At 47.7% G+C, this 23,697-nt stretch overlaps 1 protein-coding gene across 7 annotated transcripts in view; it reads left to right on the top strand.

Annotated features, from left to right (window-relative positions):
- NUP93 (nucleoporin 93) overlaps positions 1-23,697 on the top strand; it is a 757,735-nt gene that overhangs the window by 5,166 nt on the left and 728,872 nt on the right. For 3 of the 7 annotated variants that reach the window (XM_033940750.1, XM_033940749.1, XM_033940753.1), the window contains exon 2: positions 21,005-21,145. The exons of 3 other annotated variants lie outside the window; for them this stretch is intronic. In XM_033940750.1, the coding sequence (XP_033796641.1) occupies positions 21,118-21,145 (28 nt within the window). In that variant the 5' untranslated portion in view covers positions 21,005-21,117. Of the gene's footprint in view, positions 1-21,004; positions 21,225-23,697 lie in introns of those variants that run through there. One more of the 7 variants, XM_033940755.1, reaches the window with a different exon arrangement.

The following is a 23,697-nucleotide window of genomic DNA, read 5'->3' as shown; positions in this document are numbered from 1 at the left end:
ATACCATGTTGTGGTCACTGGAGGCCAATGTGTCGCCCACCGAGACCTCTGTGACACTTTCTCCATTGGTAAGTATCAGGTCCAGTATTGCCTGATCCCTTGTCGGTTCCAACACCAGTTGCCTGAGGCTTGCTCCTTTCATAGAGTTTAATAGCCTCCTGCTGCTGCCGGAAGCAGAGGTAAGTGTAACCCAATCCACATCAGGCATGTTGAAGTCACCTAGCAATACTGTGTCCCCACGCAAGGTGATATTTTCTATATCTTCGATTATTTCCATATCCAGGTCATCCTGTTGTCTTGGGGGTCTGTAAATTACGCCAAGATACAAGCATTTGTCCTTCCCTCTGGCCAAATTAACCCAAAGGGATTCCCCAGTATACTGGACATCTGAGATTCTCGTGACCTTAATGTCATCTTTAGTATATAATGCTACACCCCCTCCCTTCCTACCCTCTCTGTCCCGGCGAAGCAAGTTGTAACCCGGTATGACCATGTCCCACCCGTGGGAGTCTGTGAGCCAGGTTTCGGATATCGCCACCACATCCAGGTCGGCATTCCTTATTTCTGTTTCCAATTCCAGGATCTTGTTTCCTAAACTGTGTGCGTTGACGTACATAGCCCTCCATGTTATATTTTTGTTATGTCTCAGTGGGGATATTCCTGTTTGAGCTATTTGAACTCCTTTAGCATTGTTTGTGTTATTTGTGCATTCCTGAGGCTCAGAACCACAATGTGTACTCCCCATATACCCAGAACTACAGTGTGTACTCCCCCTAGACCCGGAATTACAATGTGACCCATAAATATGATGTGACCCTACTCCCGACTCAAAAGTGTGTGCTCTCACCCCTGACCCAGAATTTCGGTGTCTACTTTCCTCAGCCTCATAAATGTATTGGCATTTTAGTTCGCCTGGTATGTTTGTGCCTGTACCCTCCCCCGACTTACCTAGTTTAAAGCCCTGTGGAGTAGGCGGGCTAGGCGGTGTCCAAGGACATTCTTCCGTCTTCTGATTAGGTGTAGCCCTTCGTGTCCCTGTAGTCCTTGCAATGCTTCTCCATGGTGCAGAAATCCGAAGTTCATCTCCTTGCACCATCCTCGCAGCTAGTCGTTCGCCCTTTGTATTCGATTCTCTCTGGCTCTGCCCTTGCCCCTCACTGGGAGAATCGAGGAGAAGACTACCTGCGCATCCATCCTCCTCAGCTTCTCCCCCAGGGCCCTGAAGTCTTCAGGTATGCTGTCCAGGCTGCTCCTTGTGGTGTCGTTGGTTCCGACGTGGATTAGAACCATGGGGAAGTGGTCTCGGGGCTTGATGAGTCTGTCAATGCAAGCAGTGACATCCCGGATCCTGGCCCCTGGCAAACAGCAGACCTCTCTTGATTGTAGGTCTGGTCTGCAGATTGGTCCCTCGGTGCCCCTCAGCAGCGAATCTCCGATGACCACCACTCTGCGCTTCTTAGGGGTGGGCTGTACTGTTGATTCCGGAGTTGGAACCGTCTGCTGAACAACTACTTGTAGCTCTTTCTCCGGACCTTCCTGTAGCAGCTGATATCTGTTCCTCAGGGTGATATGAGGTGTCGATGTTGAGCTGTCCTGTATGGGGGAAAAAGAGACAGAGTTAGGTCCTCTGCATTTTTTTGTGGAGGAAGTCACCAACTGCCAGGAGTCAGCGTCTCCAACCACTTCCTGCATTCCGGTAGTTTGTCTCAAGGTGGCCGTTTTGGATGCTATGGGTGTTCCCAGGGTGGTCTTGTCAGGTTCCTGTTCAGCGATCTGAGACAGCTCCTGGATGACTCCATCGATGAAGGTCTCGTCGTCTCGGATGCTCCTTAAGCGCTGAACCTCCTCTCTCAGGCTCTTTAGCTCCATCAAAAGGCTTTCGTCCGGTTGAACCATTACTTCTGTCTGCGTTGAGACTGTAGACATCTTTGAGGGGATGGCCTCGGTCTGTACAGAGACCTCTGCCCTCCGTCCTGGTTCTCCTTCCATCTGTACTCGGACCATAGCCATCCCCTGGGTGCTCTCGGTGACTGAACTGCCTGTTTTGATTGAAGTCTTGCTGCTTCTAGTCCTACCTGCCATTACAAAGGTTTATTGTTATTATTTCTTAATTTAAATTTTTTTTTTTTTTTTTTTTTTTAGGATGTTTGTTAGGGTGGGGGCTGTTAGGTGTTGGTCAGTAAGTGTTGAGGGAGGGATAGAGGTAGTTAGTTAGTTCTTGGTCTGAGGGATGTTAGTTAGTTAGTTAGTTAGTTAGTTAGTAGTAGTAGTTAGTTAGTTAACAGTTAATTGTCAGTTAAGAACGTCTGTTTGTTAGTGTGCCTGTTTAGTGAGAAAGATTTAGTAGCTTGTTGGTGAAATAGAAAGTTGTAAGATTGAGAGTTAAAGACTTGGTAGAAAGTTGTAGATTGATAGTTAAAGACTTGGTAGAACGCTAAAGAAAGACTGAAGACAATTGATTAGTTAGCTAGTCTTATAAATTGGGAGCCCTTTCTTGATGCGCCGAACGGCTGCGCGCCGTTGGCTCGTCCCCTTTTATGGGGGGAGTTTGGCTGGTGATGTCAGGGGTGGGCGGAGTTAGCTCTCGCCTCTTCCCCTGCTAGCACCGCCTTCTCTGCTCCTCTCTCTGCTTCTTCCTGCTAGCACACTCTCCGCTCACTGTTCTGCCATGTGCTCAGAACTGCTGCCATGTGCTCAGGACTAGGCACAGCTCCTACAGTCTCCCTTCGGCTGGCCTTGCACTGTGAACTCTAGGATGGCCTCTAGGGTGCAAAGCTACACTTTCACCTTCACATCCTACCTCAAACACCTCATTGGACTATTGAGAGCCTTTGAGACTGACCTACCAGCCTCCCGCCAAGGAGCGTTTGGCCTGCTTTTAGAGTCCCTCTCCAAACTGCGCCTCCATCTATTCCACGCGGCCTACGATGGCTTCGAACTCTCCTCCAGAGAGGCAGCCTTTGCTATCGCCATGCGCCAACTAGCTTGGCTGCGCCTGGTCGACATGGACCCCAACTTACAGGACCGGTTGGCTAACCTACCCTGCGTGGGAAAAGAACTGTTCGACGACACGATCGAGGCGGCTACAAAACGCCTCTCCGAACACGAACGCTCGTTTGCCTCCCTCGTCCGGCAAAAACCTAAACCGCCCGCGCCCAGGCCGTTCAGGGCCCCTCCACGCCGCTACCCACAAAAATCCACCCCTCCCTTCTCGCGGCCTTCACCCAGGCGTCCGCAAGCCCACCACCGGGCCATGCCCAAGTCCCAACCGCCTGCGACTTCCAAACCATCCCCGTCCTTTTGACGGGATTCGCGGAAGGGGGTGGGCCCCCTCCGCCCTAGTCCCAGGCCTCCTTCCCATCGGGGGCCGCCTCAAAGCCTTCTACCCTCGCTGGGAACAAGTCACGTCGGACGCATGGGTCCTTGGCGTGATCTCATCAGGATACTCTCTCAACTTTCGGGCCATTCCCCCAGACAAACCCCCAAGGAATTGCCCTCCCAACCGGACGCAGCTACCCCTACTCCTCTCCGAGGCTCGAGACCTGCTTCGCCTCAGGGCAGTGGAGGAGGTTCCCCCCGACCAACGGGGGAAGGGCTTCTACTCCCGTTACTTCCTGGTACCGAAAAAAATGGGAGACCTACGCCCAATACTAGACTTGAGACGCCTCAACAAATTTCTAGTACGGGAAAAATTTTGGATGCTTTCCCTACCGACCCTCTACCCCCTGATCGACGAGGGCGACTGGCTCTGCTCCCTCGATCTGAAGGAGGCGTATACACATGTCCCAGTACACCCTGCTCACCGCAAGTTCTTGCGTTTTCAGGTAGGGGACTGGCACCTACAATACCGAGTCCTCCCCTTCGGCCTAGCATCATCACCTCGGGTCTTCACCAAGTGCCTCGTGGTGGTCGCAGCAACCTTACGTTCCCAGGGCCTCCAGGTATTCCCCTACCTGGACGACTGGCTAATCAAAGCCCCGTCCAGGGAAGGGGTTATCTCAGCGACCCAACAGACTATTACCTACCTACAAAGTCTGGGGTTCGAAATAAACTTCCCAAAATCCCAACTACGCCCCTCGCAGTCCCTACAGTTCATCGGGGCCATGCTGGACACGGTTCGCCTCCGTTCCTTCCTCCCCCCTCCGCGTCTAGATGCGTTAGTAAGTCTGAGCCGAAGGATCTCACTGATGACCTCGGTATCAGCTCGACAGATGATGACTCTCCTGGGCCACATGGCCTCCACCGTCCATGTCACACCCTTCGCCCGTCTCCATCTGAGAATCCCTCAATGGACCCTGGCCTCTCAATGGCGTCAAGACCGCGACCCGATCGACCGTCCCGAGACAGTGACTCCTTCCTTGCAAAGATCGCTCCGCTGGTGGGCCGACTCTTCAAATCTTTCCAAAGGTTTACTCTTCCTTGCCCCTCATCACAGCAAGGTTCTCACCACGGACTCGTCAGAGTACGCTTGGGGAGCCCATCTGGACGGCCTACGCACACAGGGGATGTGGTCAGCAGAAGACCGCCGCTGTCACATCAATGTGCTAGAGCTCCGGGCCATCTATCTCGCAGCTGTAGCCTTTCAACATCTGCTCCACGACCGGGTGGTCCTCATCCGAACCGACAACCAGGTAGCAATGTACTATGTAAACAAACAAGGAGGAACAGGGTCTTGGTCCCTCTGTCAGGAAGCCCTGCGCCTCTGGAAATGGGCAATCTCCAACAACACCTTCCTTCAAGCGGTGTACATACAAGGAGAACAAAACTGTCTGGCGGACAGACTCAGCCGTCTCCTCCAGCCACACGAGTGGTCACTGCACTCTCAAACCCTACGACAGGTGTTCAAACAGTGGGGGACACCTCAAATAGATCTGTTCGCATCCCCCCACAATCACAAACTGCCTCTCTTCTGCTCCCGGATGTACTCCCCGAACCGGCTCGAGGCCGACGCCTTCCTCCTCGACTGGGAGGGAAGGTTCCTGTACGCGTTCCCGCCGTTTCCTCTGATCCTGCGGACGCTTGTCCACCTGAAAACAGTACAAGCCACCCTGATCCTGATTGCTCCTCGCTGGCCATGCCAGCCTTGGTTTTCCCTTCTACTTCAACTCAGTGTCAGAGATCCACTGCCTCTACCTCGGTTTCCCTCTCTACTATCACAGGGTCAGGGTTCGCTGTTACATCCCAATCTTCAATCTCTTCATCTGAATGCTTGGTTTCTTTCCCCCTGACTTCTCTCCCCGTGTCTCAATCAGTCAAGGAGGCCTCTAGAAAGACCTCAACGAGAACCTGCTACTCCCAAAAATGGACCAGATTCTCAGCCTGGTGCTCCTCTCACAGCCAGGACCCGGTGTCGGTCCCCATCCCCCTGGTCCTTGACTATTTACTTCAATTATCTCATTCCGGCCTAAAGACCAACTCCATTCGAGTACACCTCAGTGCGATTGCAGCCTTCCATCAGTCCCTGGAAGGGAAAGCCCTCTCGCTCCACCCCCTAGTCTCTCGCTTCATGAAGGGTCTTCTGAATGTCCACCCTCCTCTCAAACCTTCTCAGGTGGTTTGGGACCTTAACGTGGTTCTGGCTCAACTAATGAAACCTCCATTCGAGCCCCTAGACAAATGCCATCCAAAATTCCTCACTTGGAAGGTGATTTTCCTGCTTGCGCTCACTTCCGCTCGGCGGGTTAGTGAGCTACAAGCTCTAGTGGTGGACCCACCCTTCACGGTATTCCATCACGACAAGGTGGTACTCCGCACTCTTCCAAAGTTCTTACCTAAAGTAGTGTCTGATTTTCATCTCAATCAGTCCATTGTCTTACCTGTGTTTTTTTCCAAGCCCCACTCTTATCCCGGAGAGGTGGCGCTCCACACTCTTGACTGTAAGAGAGCATTGGCCTTCTACCTCCAACGCACTCAACCACACCGGAAAGTCCCACAATTGTTTTTGTCCTTCGACCCAAACCGGTTAGGTCACCCAGTCTCCAAGCGCACCTTGTCCAACTGGTTGGCTGATTGCATCTCCTTCTGCTACGCTCAGGCTGGTCTCGCACTGCATGGTCGAGTAACGGGACACAAGGTCCGAGCGATGGCAGCCTCCGTAGCATTCCTCAGGTCCACACCTATTGAGGAAATCTGCAAGGCTGCCACATGGTCTTCGGTTCATACTTTCACCTCCCATTACTGTCTGGACTCTCTGTCCAGGAGCGATGGCCGGTTCGGCCAATCGGTTTTGCGAAATCTATTTGCCTAAATTGCCAACTTCCCTCCATCCCTTTTCAGTTAGCTTGGAGGTCACCCACATGTGAGAATATCATGCCTGCTTGTCCTGGGATAAAGCACAGTTACTTACCGTAACAGGTGTTATCCAGGGACAGCAGGCATATATTCTCACAACCCGCCCACCTCCCCGAGGTTGGCTTCTTTGCTAGTTAAATGAACTGGAGACCACGAGGGGATGCGCCCCCTAGTGGAGCAGGAAGGCACGCATGCTTGGAGCAGCAGAGCAAACTTAAATCTTCAATCAAGTTTGCTTGAAAATGCTTCCGCATCGGGGCTCCGTAGATGACGTCACCCACATGTGAGAATATATGCCTGCTGTCCCTGGATAACACCTGTTACGGTAAGTACCTGTGCTTTATCTGGCATTTACTAATCCCAATGAGTACCATTATGATATTGCTGAAGGGTTGTCGGGTAAGATTTGCCTCTTTGTGGATGATACCAAAATCTGCAATAGAGTAGACACGCCTGATGGTGTGAATAACATGAAGAAAGTCCTGGTGAAGCTTGAAGAATGGTCTGAAATTTGGCAGCTAAAATTTAATGTTAAGAAATGCAAGGTCATGCAAAATCCTGAGGAAATGGTACAGTTTAGGGGGTGAAGAACTTATGTGCAGGACTTGGGTGTGATTGTATGTGATGATCTTAAGGTGGCTAAACAGGTTGAAAAGGTGACTGCAAAAGTTAGAAGGATGCTAGGTTGCATAGGGAGAGATATGGCCAGTAGGAAAAAGGAGGTATTGATGCCCCTGTATGAGACCTCATTTAGAATATTGTGTACAATTCTGGAGACCGCACCTTCAAAAAGATATAAAAAGGATGGTGTCGGTCCATAGGATGGCTACTAAAATGGTGCGTGGTCTTTGTCATAAGGAATATAAGGACATACTTAAAGAACTCGGAATCTGTATATTTTGGGGAGAGGGGAGATATAATAGAAACGTTTATATACTTACATAATGTAAATGCGCATGAGTCGAGGCTTTTTCATTTGAAAGAAAGCTCTGGAATGAGAGGGCATAGGATGAAGTTAAGAGGTGAGTCTCTGGAGTAATCTTATGTTTAAATGATTTTTATTATTCCAGCAGTAAGAAGCAAATACAAACAGTAGTACCATTCAGGAAATAACATTTTCAACAATATAATCAGTTCCCCTCCCATCCCCCCCTCCCCTCCCCAAGAATCCATGGCCAGTCCAACAGCTGAGAGTGGGAATAAAATCTTAAAGATTCAAAAGTCTACTGCGAGCACGCGGTGTGAGGTCCTGCTAGAAGTGCTCTCACACCTGACAAAATTTGCGACCCGGGCCAAGAGTCAAGTCTCCCACCATGCGTCTCTCCAGTGTTGCGTGCACTATCATTAGGGATCTCCATTGTGCATATGACGGGGGATCACGGGAGAGCCAGTTGGTGAGGATGGCTTTTTTCCCCATCAAAAGGGCTCTGGAGATAAATGCTGACATTCCCCTGGGTTTGGGCAAGGCTATATTATAAAATCCAAATAACGCCCTCGGTTGCGGAAGCCATCGCCTTCCCCAAAGCGATGTGGTATATAGGCCAAGATGTCTCCAAAACTGTTGGATTGCGGGGCAGGCCCAAAACATGTGACTCAAAGATGCGTGAGCCTGATTGCATTTCGGGCAAGAATGCGACGCAGTAATCCCCATCCGGGCTGCACGTTCCGGTGGAATGTAAAATCTAAGAACAATTTTCAATTGCATTTCCCAGTGAGTAATATTGGGTGACACCTTCTGAATGTTCTTCAGGACCCGTTGTAACTGTTGAGCAGTCAACTGGCAATGCAAGTCCTCAGCCCACGCTGTCGCTAATATATCCAGATTTGTACTTGGTTGGCAATCCCGGATCCCCACAATATGAAATCGTAGAGGAATCCTCTGTAGGCCTGAAAGGCTGAAGAATTCCGAAAGCGCCTCCCTGCAGACTTCAGTAAGGGCAGCCACTGGGAGGGACTGAACATAGTGACGGATCTGGTAATAGGCGAAGAGATCATTAGCCTGTAGGTCAAAAGTTTGTTGCAGCTCGGCAAATGTGACCAGGCTCCCCTCCTCTGAAAACAGGTGAAAAAGATATTGTAGACCTCGTGCTTGCCACTTAAGAAAGGTGGCATTTTGCATGCCCGGCTGGAAAGCTCAATTGCCCTGTATAGGCAAATATAAAGACACCCTAAAAGACAATTTAGAAACATAGAAACATAGAAAGATGATGGCAGAAAAGGGCTACAGCCCATCAAGTCTGCCCACTGTACTGACCCACCCCATTAAGTCTGAGTGCTGATGACTTAGTTCCTTAGCTCGACCCTCGAAGGGATCCCACTGGATGTCCCATCGAGCACGCTGGTGGCCTTGATCACCTGCACCGGAAGTTAGTTCCAATGATCCACCACCCTTTCTGTGAAGAAGTACTTCCTGGTGTCACCACTAAATTTCCCTCCTCTGAGTTTAAGCGGGTGCCCCCTTGTGACCGTGGGTCCCTTGGGAACGAATATGTCGTTTTCCACCTCGACTCGACCTGTGACGTATTTAAATGTCTCAATCATGTCACCCCTTTCCCTGCGCTCCTCTAGAGTATAGAGCTGCAATTTGCCCAGTCTTTCTTTGTATGAGAGACTCTTGAGTCCGGAGACCATTCTAGTGGCCATCTGCTGGACCAACTCGGCTCGAAGCACATCTTTACGGTAATGTGGCCTCCAGAATTGCACACAGTATTCCAGATGAGGTCTCACCATGGATCTGTAAAGTGGCATTATGACTTCAGGTTTGCGGCTGACGAAGCTTCTCTTGATACATCCCATCATTTGCCTTGCCTTGGATGAGGCCTTCTCTACTTGGCAGCCTTCATGTCTGCACTGATGATTACTCCCAAGTCCCGTTCTTCTGAAGTCCTAGCTAGTGCTACTCCATTCAAGGTGTATGTTCTGCATGGATTTCTGCTGCCGAGATGCATGACCTTACACTTCTTAGCGTTGAAGCCCAGCTGCCATGTCGAGGACCAGTTTTCCAACGTGATCAGATCTTGCGTCATACTATCCTTGATATTGCTTTCACTTACTATATTACACAGTTTGGCGTCGTCGGCGAACAGCGCTACTTTACCCTGAAGCCCCCGGGTCAAGTCCCTTATGAATATGTTGAAAAGGGATGGTCTCAGGACTGATCCCTGCGGCACTCCGCTAATCACCTCCGATGTCTCAGAGAGGGTGCCGTTGACCACCACCCTCTGAAGTCTTCCACTCAGCCAATCATTGACCCATGCAGTTAGTTTCTCACCCAACCCCATCGATTTCATCTTGTTTAATAGTCTACGGTGCGGGACACTGTCAAAAGCTTTACTGAAATCCAAGTACACTATGTCTAGAGACTCTCCCGAGTCTAGCTTTCCTGTCACCCAGTCAAAGAAGCTGATAAGATTGGATTGGCATGACCTGCCACTAGTGAGTCCATGTTGACAGGGATCCCTCAGATTTCCCTCATCCAATATCGTGTCTAATTTACCTTTAAGTAGAGTTTCCATGAGTTTACACACTATTGATGTGAGACTCACTGGCCTGTAATTCGCAGCCTCTGCTCTGCAACCCTTTTTGTGCAAAGGAACAACGTTGACTGTTTTCCAGTCTAGGGGGACTCTCCCCGTACCTAGGGAGAGATTGAAGAGCATGGCTAACGGTTTCGCCAGAACATCGCATAGCTCTCTGAGCACTCTTGGGTGCAAATTATCCGGTCCCATGGCTTTGTTCACCTTGAGTCTTGACATCAGTTGGTGTGAACTCAAAATTCTGAAATGGGTCTTCCATGCTTTGCTTTGCTTCCAGCCGTGGCCCGTGCCCTGGTGCCTCGCAGGTGAAGACTGAACAGAAGTAATCATTCAGTAGTTTGGCCTTATCGGAATCTGTTTCCACATAGTTCCCTTCTGGCGTTCTAAGGCGTACTATCCCGTTTGTGTTCTTTTTCCTGTCGCTAATGTACCTGAAGAAGGATTTGTCCTTTTCTTAATGTTCTTTGCTAGAATTTGGCTGTTTTACAGACCCATCTCCATGTCCTTCTGGCCGGCGTAAAAATGGGGTAGTGAGACACCAAAGGACGCATCCTCGAATCCACCACATGTAGAAAATAGCTCACATGGAACGGAGCCAGCAAAGATAACTCTAGTGGTGTAGCAGAAAAATCAGATGTGCCTCTAAACCAATCATTAATATGTCTCATCTGACAAGCCATAGCATACCAATGTACATTTAATAAACCATAGCCCCCCCTATCCCTGGGCAGACACATCCGTAGCAAGGGCATACGTGGTCGCTTACCACCCTATAGAAAATGCTGTAGCTCTTTCGTTAAACGAATGTTATGGGCATGGGACAGCAGCAGAGGTAAAACCTGAAAGTGATATAACCATTTGGGAAAGAGCACCATATTAAAAAGGGCTACCCGGCCTGCCATCGATAAGGGAAAAGTGGACCAATTCTGTAGATGTTGTGAGGTGTCTTGAAGCAGTGGGGTGATATTGCTGGAGTACAGGGTCGTAAGGTCTCGGGGGATCTGTACCCCCAAATAGCGAATTGAAGTCTGAGCCCACGTAAATGGGAAGTGACCACTCCATGTCTGTTGTAGTGTCATGGGGCTAGCTAGGGCCATAGATTTCTGGTAGTTCAATGTAAATCCCGAATAAAATTTGAATTTGTCAAGCGCTTGCCATAAATATCAAACAGAGTGAGCGGGGTCAGTTAGCAAAAATAATAGGTCATCTGCAAAGGCCAACACTTTGAGTAAATGAGTCCCGAAATCCACACCCACTATGTCGGGGTCCTGAGACACTGTGCGAAGAAAGGGTTTGAGGTACAATAGAAATAAGAGTGGTGACAGGGGACAGCCCTGTCAAGTTCCCCTCTCAATAGGTATTGGGTCAGTAATAATGTCATTGACAAGTAGTCTTGCTGTTGGAGTGGAATATAAAGTGCGTAATGCTGAAGCGAACCAGCCAGATATCCCCATACAATTTAGCACTTCAAAGAGGTACGTCCAATTGACCTGGTCGAACGCCTGTGCCGCATCCAAACTGAGTAGAAGCATAGGAGTGTGATGGAATTGCGTGTGCGCTAAGGCTATCAATGCTTTACGTACGTTGTGTACTGCTTATCTACCCTGTACAAAGCCGACTTGTGTGGATGCAATCACATCGGGGAGAAGGGTCACTAATCTTATCAGCTAAGATTTTGGACAGAATTTTGATGTCTACATTCAGCAAAGAAATTGGGCGACAGGACTCGGGAGCAGAACTGTCTTTGCCAGACTTCAATATCAACGTGATTAAAGCCTCATTCACTTCTCCTGGGAAATGTTCATCCTGGATTACCTGGGAGTAATAGTCCCTTAAAAAAGGACTAAGCTGCCCTGAGAGCAGTTTATAAAATTCTACCGTAAAGCCATCCAGCCCTGGAGCCGAAAAATTTCGTTGATTGTGGATAGCTTTATGTAGTTCTTTAGGGGTGATGGGTGCATTAAGAAACCTAACATCAGAGTAAGAGAGCTGCTGTAAACCGGAATCCGTGAAATAGTCCTTAATAAGGGGTTCAGCTCCCGAGTCCCGGCGTCCATATATCTTCCCGAAGTGGGACTGAAAAATTTGTGCAATGTGTTCAGTAGTGTGTTGAAATTGGCCCGTACTATCCCTCAATCCCAAAACATAACGGTGACCCCGCACCTGGGAAGTCAGGCGGGCTAATAACTTCCTTGCCCGATTTCCATAGCGATGGTAGCGAAATTTTTGATACAAGAGCATTTTCACCGTGCGCTCATGTATATAGGAATTGAGGGTCGTTTCCACGGAAGCTAAGTGTTCCCTAGCGTGGCGGGTCGGGAACAGGGTATACTGACGCTTAGCGCTTGCTAGTTCTTTTTCCAACCGCAGTATTCCCCGGGACAAACGACGATTATGCGCTATTACATAAGCTATACAATCTCCTCTGAGCACCACCTTAGCCGTGCTCCAAAACAGTGTCGGATCATTGCTATGCTGACCATTAAAGTCTAGGAATTCACCCCATTTAGTCGTTAGGTATGTTTTGAAATGGTCATCAGAAAATAGATAATTAGGGAAGCGCCAACGTACAGGTCCGTGTAAACCGAAGCCCACATTCACATCTAGCCAGATCATCGCGTGATCTGAAATCACCGCCGGGCCTATTACCGCTGCATCCACATTTAGAAATGCTTTGCATGTGGTAAGGATGTAATCTATCCTAGATTGTGTGTTATGTGCTCTGGAGCGGTGTGTGTAATCCTGTTCAGTGGTATGGAGAATTCTCCACGGGTCCACCAGATCTAAAGTGGCGCAAAGATAGGGCAGGCCTCTGGTATGAGATATACTCGCACCAGGTCCCGGCTGAGAACAATCACAAGTCGGGTCAAACACCTGATTGAAATCCCCTGCAATGTATGCCGGATCAGTAACCCGCCCAAGAAGCATGGCAGTTAGACCCTCAAAGAAGGAATGGTCATAGGTTTTAGGTGCATATACATTCATCAAGTAAAAGGAATATGTGCCTACTGACAACTGCAGCAAGAGGTAGCAGCCCTGTGGGTCCGAGGCTACTAATTTCGCAGTGTAAGGCAATGTCTTACTAATCAGTATCACCACCCCTGCCCGCTTATGAGTTGAAGATGCTGCATGCACTGCGTCTACCCAGGACCTCTTCAATTTCTGATGTTCCAAGTCTGTAAGTCGGGTTTCTTGCAGACAGGCTATGTCGACCTTATGTCGTTTGAGCTGTGTTAAAATTTTTGTTCGTTTTATGGGAGAGGTAATGCCCGAAACATTCCTGGATACTATTCTCAAAGTGTTAGCCAGCAGGTATAAAAGGGGCTAGTACAAACATATAAAATGCTAAGTGCGGAAAAAATCCACCCCGGGTTCCCAGCCATACCCAGGGCAGCCACATGACGCTCAGGACCAGCCCGAGCAGCACCAGTACCATGGTAAATGTCAGGTGCAGGAGTCTCTCAGCAGGGTCTGATCCTACCCTTCCCAACAATCGAAAGAATACCAGCAGCAACCATGTAGGCCAAGGATTCCCCCCCCCTGGAACCCCAACCCCCCCCCTTCCCAACCTTCTCCCCAATTGCATGGTTGTGGTCGCAGCCTCAGGTTCGCCCCAGGCGGTCCCAAAGGTGTGAAAAATCACAAAACAATGCCACTCCGTGCCCCGAGTTCCCATACAGTAAATACAACAGTCATAAGAGCAATTTGCAGAGCAAATGAACGTTAGGATGAGCTCAAATATACAGTATATCAATTTCTGAACTAGAACAGGAAAAAACACAAAATTGTAAACAAACTTAAACCAGAATAGCAAGTAACAGCCATATTTTCTGAGATCCAGGCTTCCCCCAATCTGGAATAATCTTAAGGAACAGTCTCTGGGAAGAGGTGGTGGAGATAGAGACTGTCTGAATTCAAGAGGGCTTGGGATAGGCACGTAGGATATCTCGGAGAGAGAAAGAGAAAATGGCTACTGCGGATGGGCAGACTAGATGGGCTATTTGGCTTTTATCTGCCATCATGTTTCTACTGTATTCACTGGTAGGATGCAACTATTAACAAATGAGGACAGTATGGAAAGGCATAGTTTGGAGAATGTAAATTTGTAAAAGTGGATGTGTAGTAGGAGGGGTATGTATTAGAAGTCTGGGGAAGAGTGAGGTGTGGAGTGGGTAAAATTTTTTTGTGTGGGAGATGAGTGGTTTGTTGGTTATGTGTGCAGTAGTCTGTGCAGTAGTATAGCAGTGTTCTTGCTAGGAATATTTTGACAGCTGGGTGGCATGAAAGAGAATTTGAGTGATAGGATAGAGTTGCATAGTATTATAAAAATATTTGGTAGGTTACAGTGGTGTGCAAAAGTCTGGAACCACTTGTGAATTTTGCATTCTTTCAACTTTCTGACCTTTTATTTTCTTTGTTGACCCAATAGATTTGTCTGTATACTACTACATTATAAGGGATGCATTTGGCTATTAAAATCAACTTTTTAAGATCACTTATTTGTAATGTTACAAACATAGGCCCAGATTCACTAAAGATAGTGACTCAATCGCAGTCGGCCGATTTTTAAATAGCGATTGATTCAGTATCAAGTTTGCATGCAAATCATTGGGTGGTTTATGTCATCACCTGTCCCTGTGGACTGTTGTATGTGGGACGGACTAGCCGTAAAATAAAGATCAGACTTTTGGAACATAAGAGCTGGCTGAACACTTCTACCATGTCTGCTCCAATGGTTCCTCACTGTTTGGATAAGGGCCATGGGTTTACTGATCTGACTTGGTTTATTATCGAACAAATCCCTGATGAGTTCAGAGGTGATAAGTTTGCCCGAACAGTTTAGGATTTTTGAGCTTGATACTGTTTACCCGCATGGCCTGAATGAATCTATGGAGTGGAATACCATAATGTAATTTGGGCTCTCATTTGATTGGCTGTTGCTCATGACTCATGCTCCCTGCTCAGCTTTTAAGCTCTGTTTGCTTGCTGCTCTATTGGCTCCTCCCTCTCTCCTGGCTGGCTTGTTTGCTTCATTTGCCGTTCATGGCTGAATAAATGCTGTCCGTCTAAAGCACAGGTGTCAAAGTCGGTCCTCAAGGGCCGCAATCCAGTCGGGTTTTCAGGATTTCCCCAATGAATATGCATGAGATCTATTAGCCTACAATGAAAGCAGTGCATGCAAATAGATGTCATGCATATTCATTGGGGAAATCCTGAAAACCCGACTGGATTGCGGCCCTCGAGGAGGGACTTTGACACTCCTGGTCTAAAGTTATAGTTTCCTGAGGAAGGGACCTAGAGTCGCCGAAACCGGACTGGTTGAACCTACTCCTGAATTTCATCTGACTTGGCAGTTTACAGTGTTTCCTTGCCTTTGTTTTTCATCTACAGACCATTCCTGCAAGCTAAGTTTTCCCTTTTTGATTCTGGGAGTCAGCTGGAGGGACCTTCAAAATATTTTTCTCTGTTTCAGCACTGTGAATATGTGATTTATTATTATCACTGTTGAATTTCACCTTATTTCTTGATTTGGTTGATTGGTGCACACAGGAGGGATTTGATGATGGTGTGCAAGTGGAGCTTATTAGACCTTCACCTTAGCATGCGAGTGCTGGAGATGTCTTTCTCCTTTCGCTGGTTCTTCACAATGAGACTCCCTCCTTTTTTCAGTTATATTATTTATATGGCATATGATTGGTAGTCCAGTGCTTGAGACAGAAGTTAGTTACTTTGAAGGTCCATCAGACCTTTTTTGCTGCTGTTTGTGGTTTCTATTTAGTATTGTGTGCAGCTTTTTGCTTAGTGGAGTTAGTTTTGCTTGCAAGGTAACTGCCGTGACATCAAAGGACAGCTTAAGCGAAGATTCAGTCTTCCTATCCTGAATGTCTCTGAGCGCTATACCACCCTCAACTGGCAAAGTAGTCTTTTTTTTGTAACTGCAGCTACTAAAGCGTCCACCTTGGGGTTCTTAAATTTGTCCAGCTCGTTCTGAGAGAAATAAGCTCATGCATCGCTTCGTGGACTGGAAATGCCTTAGCATTTTGTGCCTGCCATAAGAGGATTAGCAGAACCAGTCACTTGCGGATCCTGCTGTGAGATATGAAGGCCTTGCAGCGCATTTGAAATAAAAGATGATAGTTCCTCCCTATGAAAAAAAAGACGGAGCGCTACAGGATCATCCACCTCCCTAGCCAGTGCATCCTCAAACTCCAAATCCGCCACTTAGCCGTCCTCCAGAGATTCCGGAAGATCCAGAGACAAGGCGGAGCCTGATGGAGGGTCATCCCCGTCCAAAGGCACCACTCTGTGCCTTTTTGCTGCCAGAGAATCCAAAGGAGGCCTACTGACATGAGGCACGGGAAACTGGTCCAAAGTAGTGCTGCCCGATTCACTGATTCGAATCAGGTGAATTGATTCGAATCGATTCCATTTAAAAAAAAAAAAATCAGCCTCCTGATTCAATGGCCGACCCTTCCCCTGTGCTTTCCTAAAGCAGGAGCTGCAGCCCTGCCTCTTGCTGGCCATCCGCTGCTACTACTGCTTGAGGGGGGAGGGTCGGTCAGAAAGGCCTCCCCCAGCTTCCCCGCTCTTACCTCTTTAGGCTAATAGGGCAGCTTGCAGGCTTGCTGGTGTTATAGCGATCCCTGCAGCTGCCTGTGGTCCTCAGAGGCAAATTCTCTCTGCCGCGATCCCTGATGTTAGAGCAGGGGCAGGACGTATCGGAAAGAATGTGCCGCTGAGGACCACGGGCAGCTGCAGGGATCGCTATAACACCAGCGAGCCTGCAAGCTGCCCTATTAGCATAAAGGAGGTAAGAGCAGAGAAGGTGCAGGCTGCGGGGGGAGCAGGCGTTCGTTCACGGCGGGGGGGGGGGGGAAGAAAGTGCCTTCGCATGAGGAGGAAGAGAGAAAGTGCCTTCCTGGGGGGAGCAGGCCTTCGTGGGGGGAACAAGGCTTCGTGGCGGGGAGCTGGCCTTCAGGGCAGGGAGGCAGGCCTGTGCAGAGGGAGGAGGAGGAGGAAGAGTTCCTTTGGTGGTGGGGAGGCAGGCCTGTGCAGAGGGAGGAGGAGGAAGGAGTAAGAGAGGGGAGGGGAGATGCCAGACCTGGGGTGAAGGGAAGCGAGAGATGAAAAAGAGGGGGAGGAAAGCAGAGGAGAGGTGCTGGACTGATGGGGAGAGGGAGAGAGAAATGCAAGACCACAAGGGGAAGGGTACAAGAGGGACAGATACTGCTCCAAAGTAGGTGGGCAAGGTGCAGGATGGCAGGAGCGATAGTAGGAGAAAGCCTGTACCTGGGGAAGAGGATACAGGAGGTAAAGAAGAGAGAAAGAAGAAGCTGGATATGGGGAGAGATAAGATGCTGGGCATGGAGGGAGCATAGGAACAGGGACACAGAAGATAGATGCTGGATGAAAGAGTAGATGAGAAAAGGAGAGATGGTGGATCTGTGGATGGTGGGGTCCATCGCTGCAGCTGCGGGTGGGATGGAAATGAAAAAAAGGAAAGATGCCAGTCCTCCGGGGGAGGAAAGGGAAACAGAAGTGGAGAACAGAGATGGAAGATGGATAGTTAGTACGAAGAAAGAAGGAGAGCCTGATCAGAAGACAACCAGACCAACAAGATTTGAAAAATGACCAGACAACAAAAGGTAGGAAAAATAATTTTATTTTCTCTTTTGTGATTACAATATGTCAGATTTGAAATGTGTATCCTTCCAGAGCTGGTGTTGGACGCAAACGTGATTTAGGATTTAATAGAGAGAGGAAAAGTATTTTTTGTTTGTTTATTTTGTTTACACCACAGGACCAGCATGGGTAGGAGAGGGCAAAGAGGGTGAAGAAGCTATAAAATAAACCCACCAGGATGTTTGGGAAAAAAAACACCCAATTGGGCAGGAAAATTGAATTGAAAAATCGATTCAAATAGGCTGAATCAAATCGAATCGAAATTTTTTTTTCCTGAATCGGGCTGCACTAGTCCAAAGTACCCTTCCGTTGTTGCACAGGTTGAGAGGTCTGCATTAAAAAAGCCTTATGCATCAACATAATGAACTCCGGGGAAAACACCATCAGGTTAGATTGTGCTGGCGACGAAATAATTTTCCCCTGCCCAGAAACCGTCCCCGTAAAGGCAAGAGAAGAAGAAACATCGCTGACCGCCGTCGCAGCCGCGCACTGAAGCGGAATGGCAGCAGCCGCGAATGCAGGAGTAGTAGGCTGGAGTTCAATCGCGTGGGAAACTTCAGGCGTGATCTGCATTTCTTCCCCCACGGCGTTGGCACACCCCGCCGAACAGAGGCCTGATGGTGTTCGCCGTTTCCCACAGCGGGAACACCATTTAACTGCCTCTGCCGCCATTTCCTACAAAACACACCACCGAGCGACCCAAAACCTGCAGACAACTCAACCTACTGCGTGTCAGTGAAAACTCCAACAAGCAAACCGGCAGACCAAACCACCAATGCAAATAAGTAAGAAAATATGTCCTTACCAGAGTCAATCTTTGCTAAAGCTGTTAGTTGCAGACAGGAACTGCCAGGACAGAACCGTCCAGCAACAGCACTCTGGCCCCTTTTTTTTTCTTTTTTAATTTGGTTGTGGAAAGAAGAAAAATAGAGGACCAGGAAAAAAGCCTCAATCCACCGGAGAGGAGGGTGGAGCAGGGACCTGGGGGGGCCCGGGTGTAACTCCCAAAGTTGGCACCATTCAAAGTTGGCACCATTCAGCCAAACAACCCTATCTACCTGAAGAGAAAAAATCTCAACAGAAGAGGAAATAACAATCCAGCCAGAATCCAGGAGCTAGTGGAAAAGCAACCATCACCCACTGGGAGATGGAGAATACTGAAAATACAGAGAGCGTGCCAACCAATGGGACCACCTTTTAATCAGTTCTCCATCTCCACCTGCTGGTAGATGTGTATTATCCCACTAGTCTCTGGATTCATCTGCTGCTGTTAATAAGGAAGGGACTGATGAGATAACTGGGAGTTCTCAAAGCCCAATGTACAGTTCTATACATTGATTCCAACTTGCCTGGAACAGTAGGAATAGCATAAGGAGTCTCCAGGTTTCATTTGAAATCTGATAAAGAAGCCTGTTAAGAGGAAGTTTGAGAGACTCCGCAGGAGGCCAAGGCATACTCATTTCCTCGCAATACTCCTTAGAGTACTTAGAACCAGAGTCCATTTTAAGATATAGATCCTCGTCCATTTGACGGAGGAAGGAGGAAAAGGACAGTTGATCTGTAAGAGGATGGACTTGATGACCTTGAGGCGCCTCGAGTGGAGAGCGAAGGTGTGGCCTCTCTAGAGTATTGATATCCCAGTGAATAAACGGACTGGACCGAGGCACTGGAAGAAGCAGAGCCATCAGGTTCTGCTAATGGTGTCATGGATCGAGGAGTTGGAGGCCTCTAAGAGCTGGAAGGCCTGGACAAGGAAGGCTTCTCCCTGGAGGAGGACCTGCGCCTCGATGAGTGCCTATTTCCCTGTTGGGTACAGATACTAAATTATTGGCTAGGGTGTTCACAGATCGCTTGTATGCTCGTATGCCCTCTTTAATTCATCTGGATCAGGTGGGGTTTATTGGGGGAAGGCAGGCCGCGGATGGTATTTGGAGGGTGCTTAATTTGGTGTGGAAGGCTAGAGTCGGGTCAGAACCCTGGGTGGCAGTGGCGGTAGATGCTAAAAAGGCATTCGACTGGGTAGACTGGAGATTCATGACTTGTGTGATGCATGTGATGGGATTGGAGGAGAACTTTATTGCGTAGATTCACTCACTATATAATGCACCCTTAGCTTGTGTTAAAGTTAATGGGGTGTACTCTTTGGTTTTCAAGCTTTGGAGCGGGACCAGGCAGATTTGCCCTCTTTTGTTCGCCTTGGTGATAAAGCCCTTGGCTCAGAGTATCCGTGCAACGCGCAGTATATGGGGGGGATGACGGTGAGGGGAGAGGAATACAAATTATCGCTGTTTGCGGATGATATTCTGGCTATTAAGGAAGGTCAGAGACTTCTTTGCTAGCCTTTCAGCAACAGATGAGTATCTATGGGGCCCTCTTGGGGTTTAAGGCTAATTTCTCTAAGATGGAGATCTTAAATCTCTCGGTCCCAGCGTAGGGGCTAGATGCGATCAAGAAGCAATTGCCGTTTAGGTGGGTAAAGGGCCCTATCTGGTATTTAGGGATCCAGTTGGTGGCTTCTATCACTATAGATTTAGAGAGATGAGATAAGCTTTATCTTTCCTGGTGGGGTAGAATGGATGCCGTATGAATGCTAGTGCTTCCTCGCCTACTCTATCTTTTTCAAGTACTTCCTTTCCAAATACCTATTACTTATTTTTGTAAATGACATGCATGGCTTTTTAAGTTCATATGGGGAGGGAGGCAAGCGACCCAGAGTGGCAAGAGGCATTATGTTCTGTAGTAAATTAGAAAGGGGCTTGGGGGTGCCCAATTTGGAACAGGCTGCCTAACATGGGGAACATGATAAAGATTTGTCAGGCGAAACATAGCTCTATGTCTGAGTACTAACCCCTTGACTGCGTAGATTAAGATGAGTATTATTTCTTTTTTCTACTGAAACTACTATTTATAAAGATATTTAAAACACATTTATATTCTTCTAAGAAAATGATTTAATTGGGACCGATGACGATCTGAGTGCTATTGTACTTTATAAGGGAAAGTTTTGATACCCATAGAAGCCTGCACTACTGAGGTCTATAAATATAATTAGCTTGAAGCTTTGTGTTGATGATCAGTTGAAAAGGATGCCATTTTTGGGTCTGCAGTGCTCAGCAGGCTCATCTGTCCCACCCTAGACTCAGAGGACTGCTTTGGTATGTCCTACTGGTTCAAGACTTGTATGCCTTTTGTACTAAAAGGAAAGAGTAGGTTCTTACCTTGATAATCTTCTTTCTAGTAGAACGCCATATGAATCTTAAAAGGCCCGCCTTGTCAATTAGCCTGCTTGCTGTCTCAGACATGTATGTTTTTCCAGGTGTTGGTATCTGTTGTCAGACAGATCCAAAGAGTACTGATTGACCTCTCTGTTTCAATGAGAAAAGTGAAAGGCTTGAGAGCTACATAAGAGTTTAGTGATGGTTGCACTCGGGTAGGTGGTTAGTTCATTTCTACCTTGTTTTCAGCTATAATTATATTTTAATTGATTGTTGCAGATCAGAACAGAATCGGCTGGTACGGGAGTACCCCGTTTCCCGCCTCCTTATCTTTCTTAGAGGAATTGTCAACTGCTTTGATAAGAACCGAGGAGATCGTGCACAGCCCAGATATGCAAGAGGTGGAGTTGAAAGAAAAAGGTAGATGATGCCTTATACAAACTCGTGAATAAATGGTCCAAGACTCGTATGCCTTTCTACTAGAAAGAAGATTATCGAGGTAAAAACCTACTTACCTTGTGCTGCCTACTCATACTTTGGGATCATTCTTTGTGAATCATAGGGATTACTGTTGCTGTTGTATGATAGGTTTGCTACGTACATATTAGGATTTTTTTCAATATGCCTGGTACTGGAGAAAGCTATGTTGCTATTACTCATATCCACAATATTCAAATGTAAGGCTTATTTCACATTCATGCCGTGCTTTATTCTCTAAATTTGACTAATTTTACTGGTCCTCAGCGGGCCACCAAGCACTCAAACTACTCTCATTGTGCTGGGCTTTATGCTCCCACTCGTCATCGGATCCAGTGCAATAAATATTTTGATTGTTTTAAATAGTTATAATTTAACACATTTAAATATGTACTATTCACACCGACCTTTGCGTCTGGAAAGAAATGGTGACCACACTCTTAACCTGCAAATTTAAATGCTCCACATCCCCGACGTCAACGTCCCACCCATTCTGAGACGTCGGTGTCTGACATCAGAGCATATATCACTTAACCACAGCATTCTTAGTTAAATTATAAGTGGACTGATGCTAGGAGGAACATACCCCCAGGAACCAACCTCCTATAATAGTGAAGCCCATTCGAGTTCATTATTCAATCCATTCGGGGTAACAGTGTTCAAACGATAGACCCACTGTTGTCCCAATACATTTAATCTCCCCTCCCAGTCACCCTCAGGTTCAACCTCATCCATACAGTCAATCACTCTCCACTTAATATGTTCTTTCCTATGACCCTTATCTATCCAATGTTGAACTATTGGAGCTTGCAGAGCCTTGGTACTAATACGTGATTTATGCTAATTAAGGCGTGTGTTAATCGCCCTCTTAGTCCGTCCCACATATACCAAATTACATGGGCAAACTATTATGTAAATGACCTTAGATGTTTTACAGGTAGTATTGTGATCGCTGTTTCCCAGCGTCCCTTCTATTTCTACATCTTGCACCGGTCCTCGCAGGCCATTTACAATTAAGTCCAGAATCGCATTTCCTCTAGTATTTTCCTTGGCAAGTTGTTCCAGGAAGCAATCGCCTACAGTATCTAAGAACTGGTCTCTCTAACGCAGCCAGAGGTGCCTAGGTTCCAGTCTATTCCCGGATAGTTGAAGTCACCGACGATAACTGCTTTGCCTCCCTTGCAGTTGCGTTTAATCTCGTCTGTCATTTCTCCGTCAATTTCTTTGGACTGCCCTGGGGGTCAGTAGTAGATGCCGATCTTCCCATTTGTTCCCGGAATTTTGACCCATAGATGCTCTTAACTTATCTGTCAGTTGTGGCGTATTCTCTCCAGTAGATTCAATTCCCTCTTTGATGTATATGGCAATGCCCCCACCTTTTTGAGCCACTCTGTCTCTGCGGTATTAAAGGGCACTAAACTCTGCAACCTCTGATATTACTGGCCTTGCTTAGCTTATTTTATTAATGCAGTTGGACAGAGGCAGATACAGCAGCCTGGTCAGGACCCAGAGGCTCCTTGGGGCTGCTTGGCATCCACTGTATTGGCACTGCATTGGCACCCCTTTCTTTTCTGTGGCATGCTTTTTTTTTTTTTTTTAAATATATATATATATATATTGAAAACTGTAACAGGACATAGAGACAGGAAACGTTCTGTATAATACAATGCCATGAACAGTAATACAATGCAAAGCGATATACAAAGCAGTAAAGCACAGGGTAATCTCCAAAATAGGCATCGATCCGGTCCATGCCCAAGTCACAGTTTGTTATTTCTGTGGCATGCTGCAGCTCAGGCAGAGCCCAGCCTACACACAGAGGCTACTTTGGGACCATTCCCCATATGTCCCTATCTCCTTCCACATCCCTGCAACATGTAAGAAATCTGAAGTTCTCTGGAATCCATTTCCTTGGGGGATCTCAAATCCTTGTGGTCCAGTGGACCCAATGCTCAAAACTCTTTAAATTCTCTTACTTCTCCTCCTCCCTCCCCCAATATTACTCAGAACCTGACTCGCTTCCAAGGATTCCCAGTGTATTGGGGGAAGGAGTGATCCCTGTTCTCTTCTACTCTGATGACTGCTGTCTTTAGAATGACACCATTGACCCCCTAGAAGTAGTGTCAATAATACTGCTAGGGGGTTCAAGCCAGCTCCTTCCTATCTCACCTGCCTGCCTACATCAGCTAGTTATCTGCCTACATACCCTACCACTGACTTGCCCCATGGGTCCTGGAGGCAGCGAGTACTGGAGTGATCTCCACATGCTCCTGCCCTGGTGGCTGTCTTCTTCAAAATGGTGCCCCTTGACCTGTAGTTATTGATTACATGGCAGGTGAGGATCAGGGGTGCCATTTTGAAGAAGACAGCCACTGGGCAGGAGCAAGCAGAGTTTACTCCTTTCTTTTGTTGTCCTGAGAATACCTCGGGTGAGTTGGGGATCGGATATACAGGTGGGCTATAGGGCTGAAAAGCAGTTGATGTGGGCAGGTGGG

This window comes from Geotrypetes seraphini, chromosome 4 (assembly GCF_902459505.1).
Source record: "Geotrypetes seraphini chromosome 4, aGeoSer1.1, whole genome shotgun sequence".
Lineage (NCBI taxonomy): Eukaryota > Metazoa > Chordata > Amphibia > Gymnophiona > Dermophiidae > Geotrypetes > Geotrypetes seraphini.
This window is presented reverse-complemented; position numbering and strand designations above follow the sequence as displayed.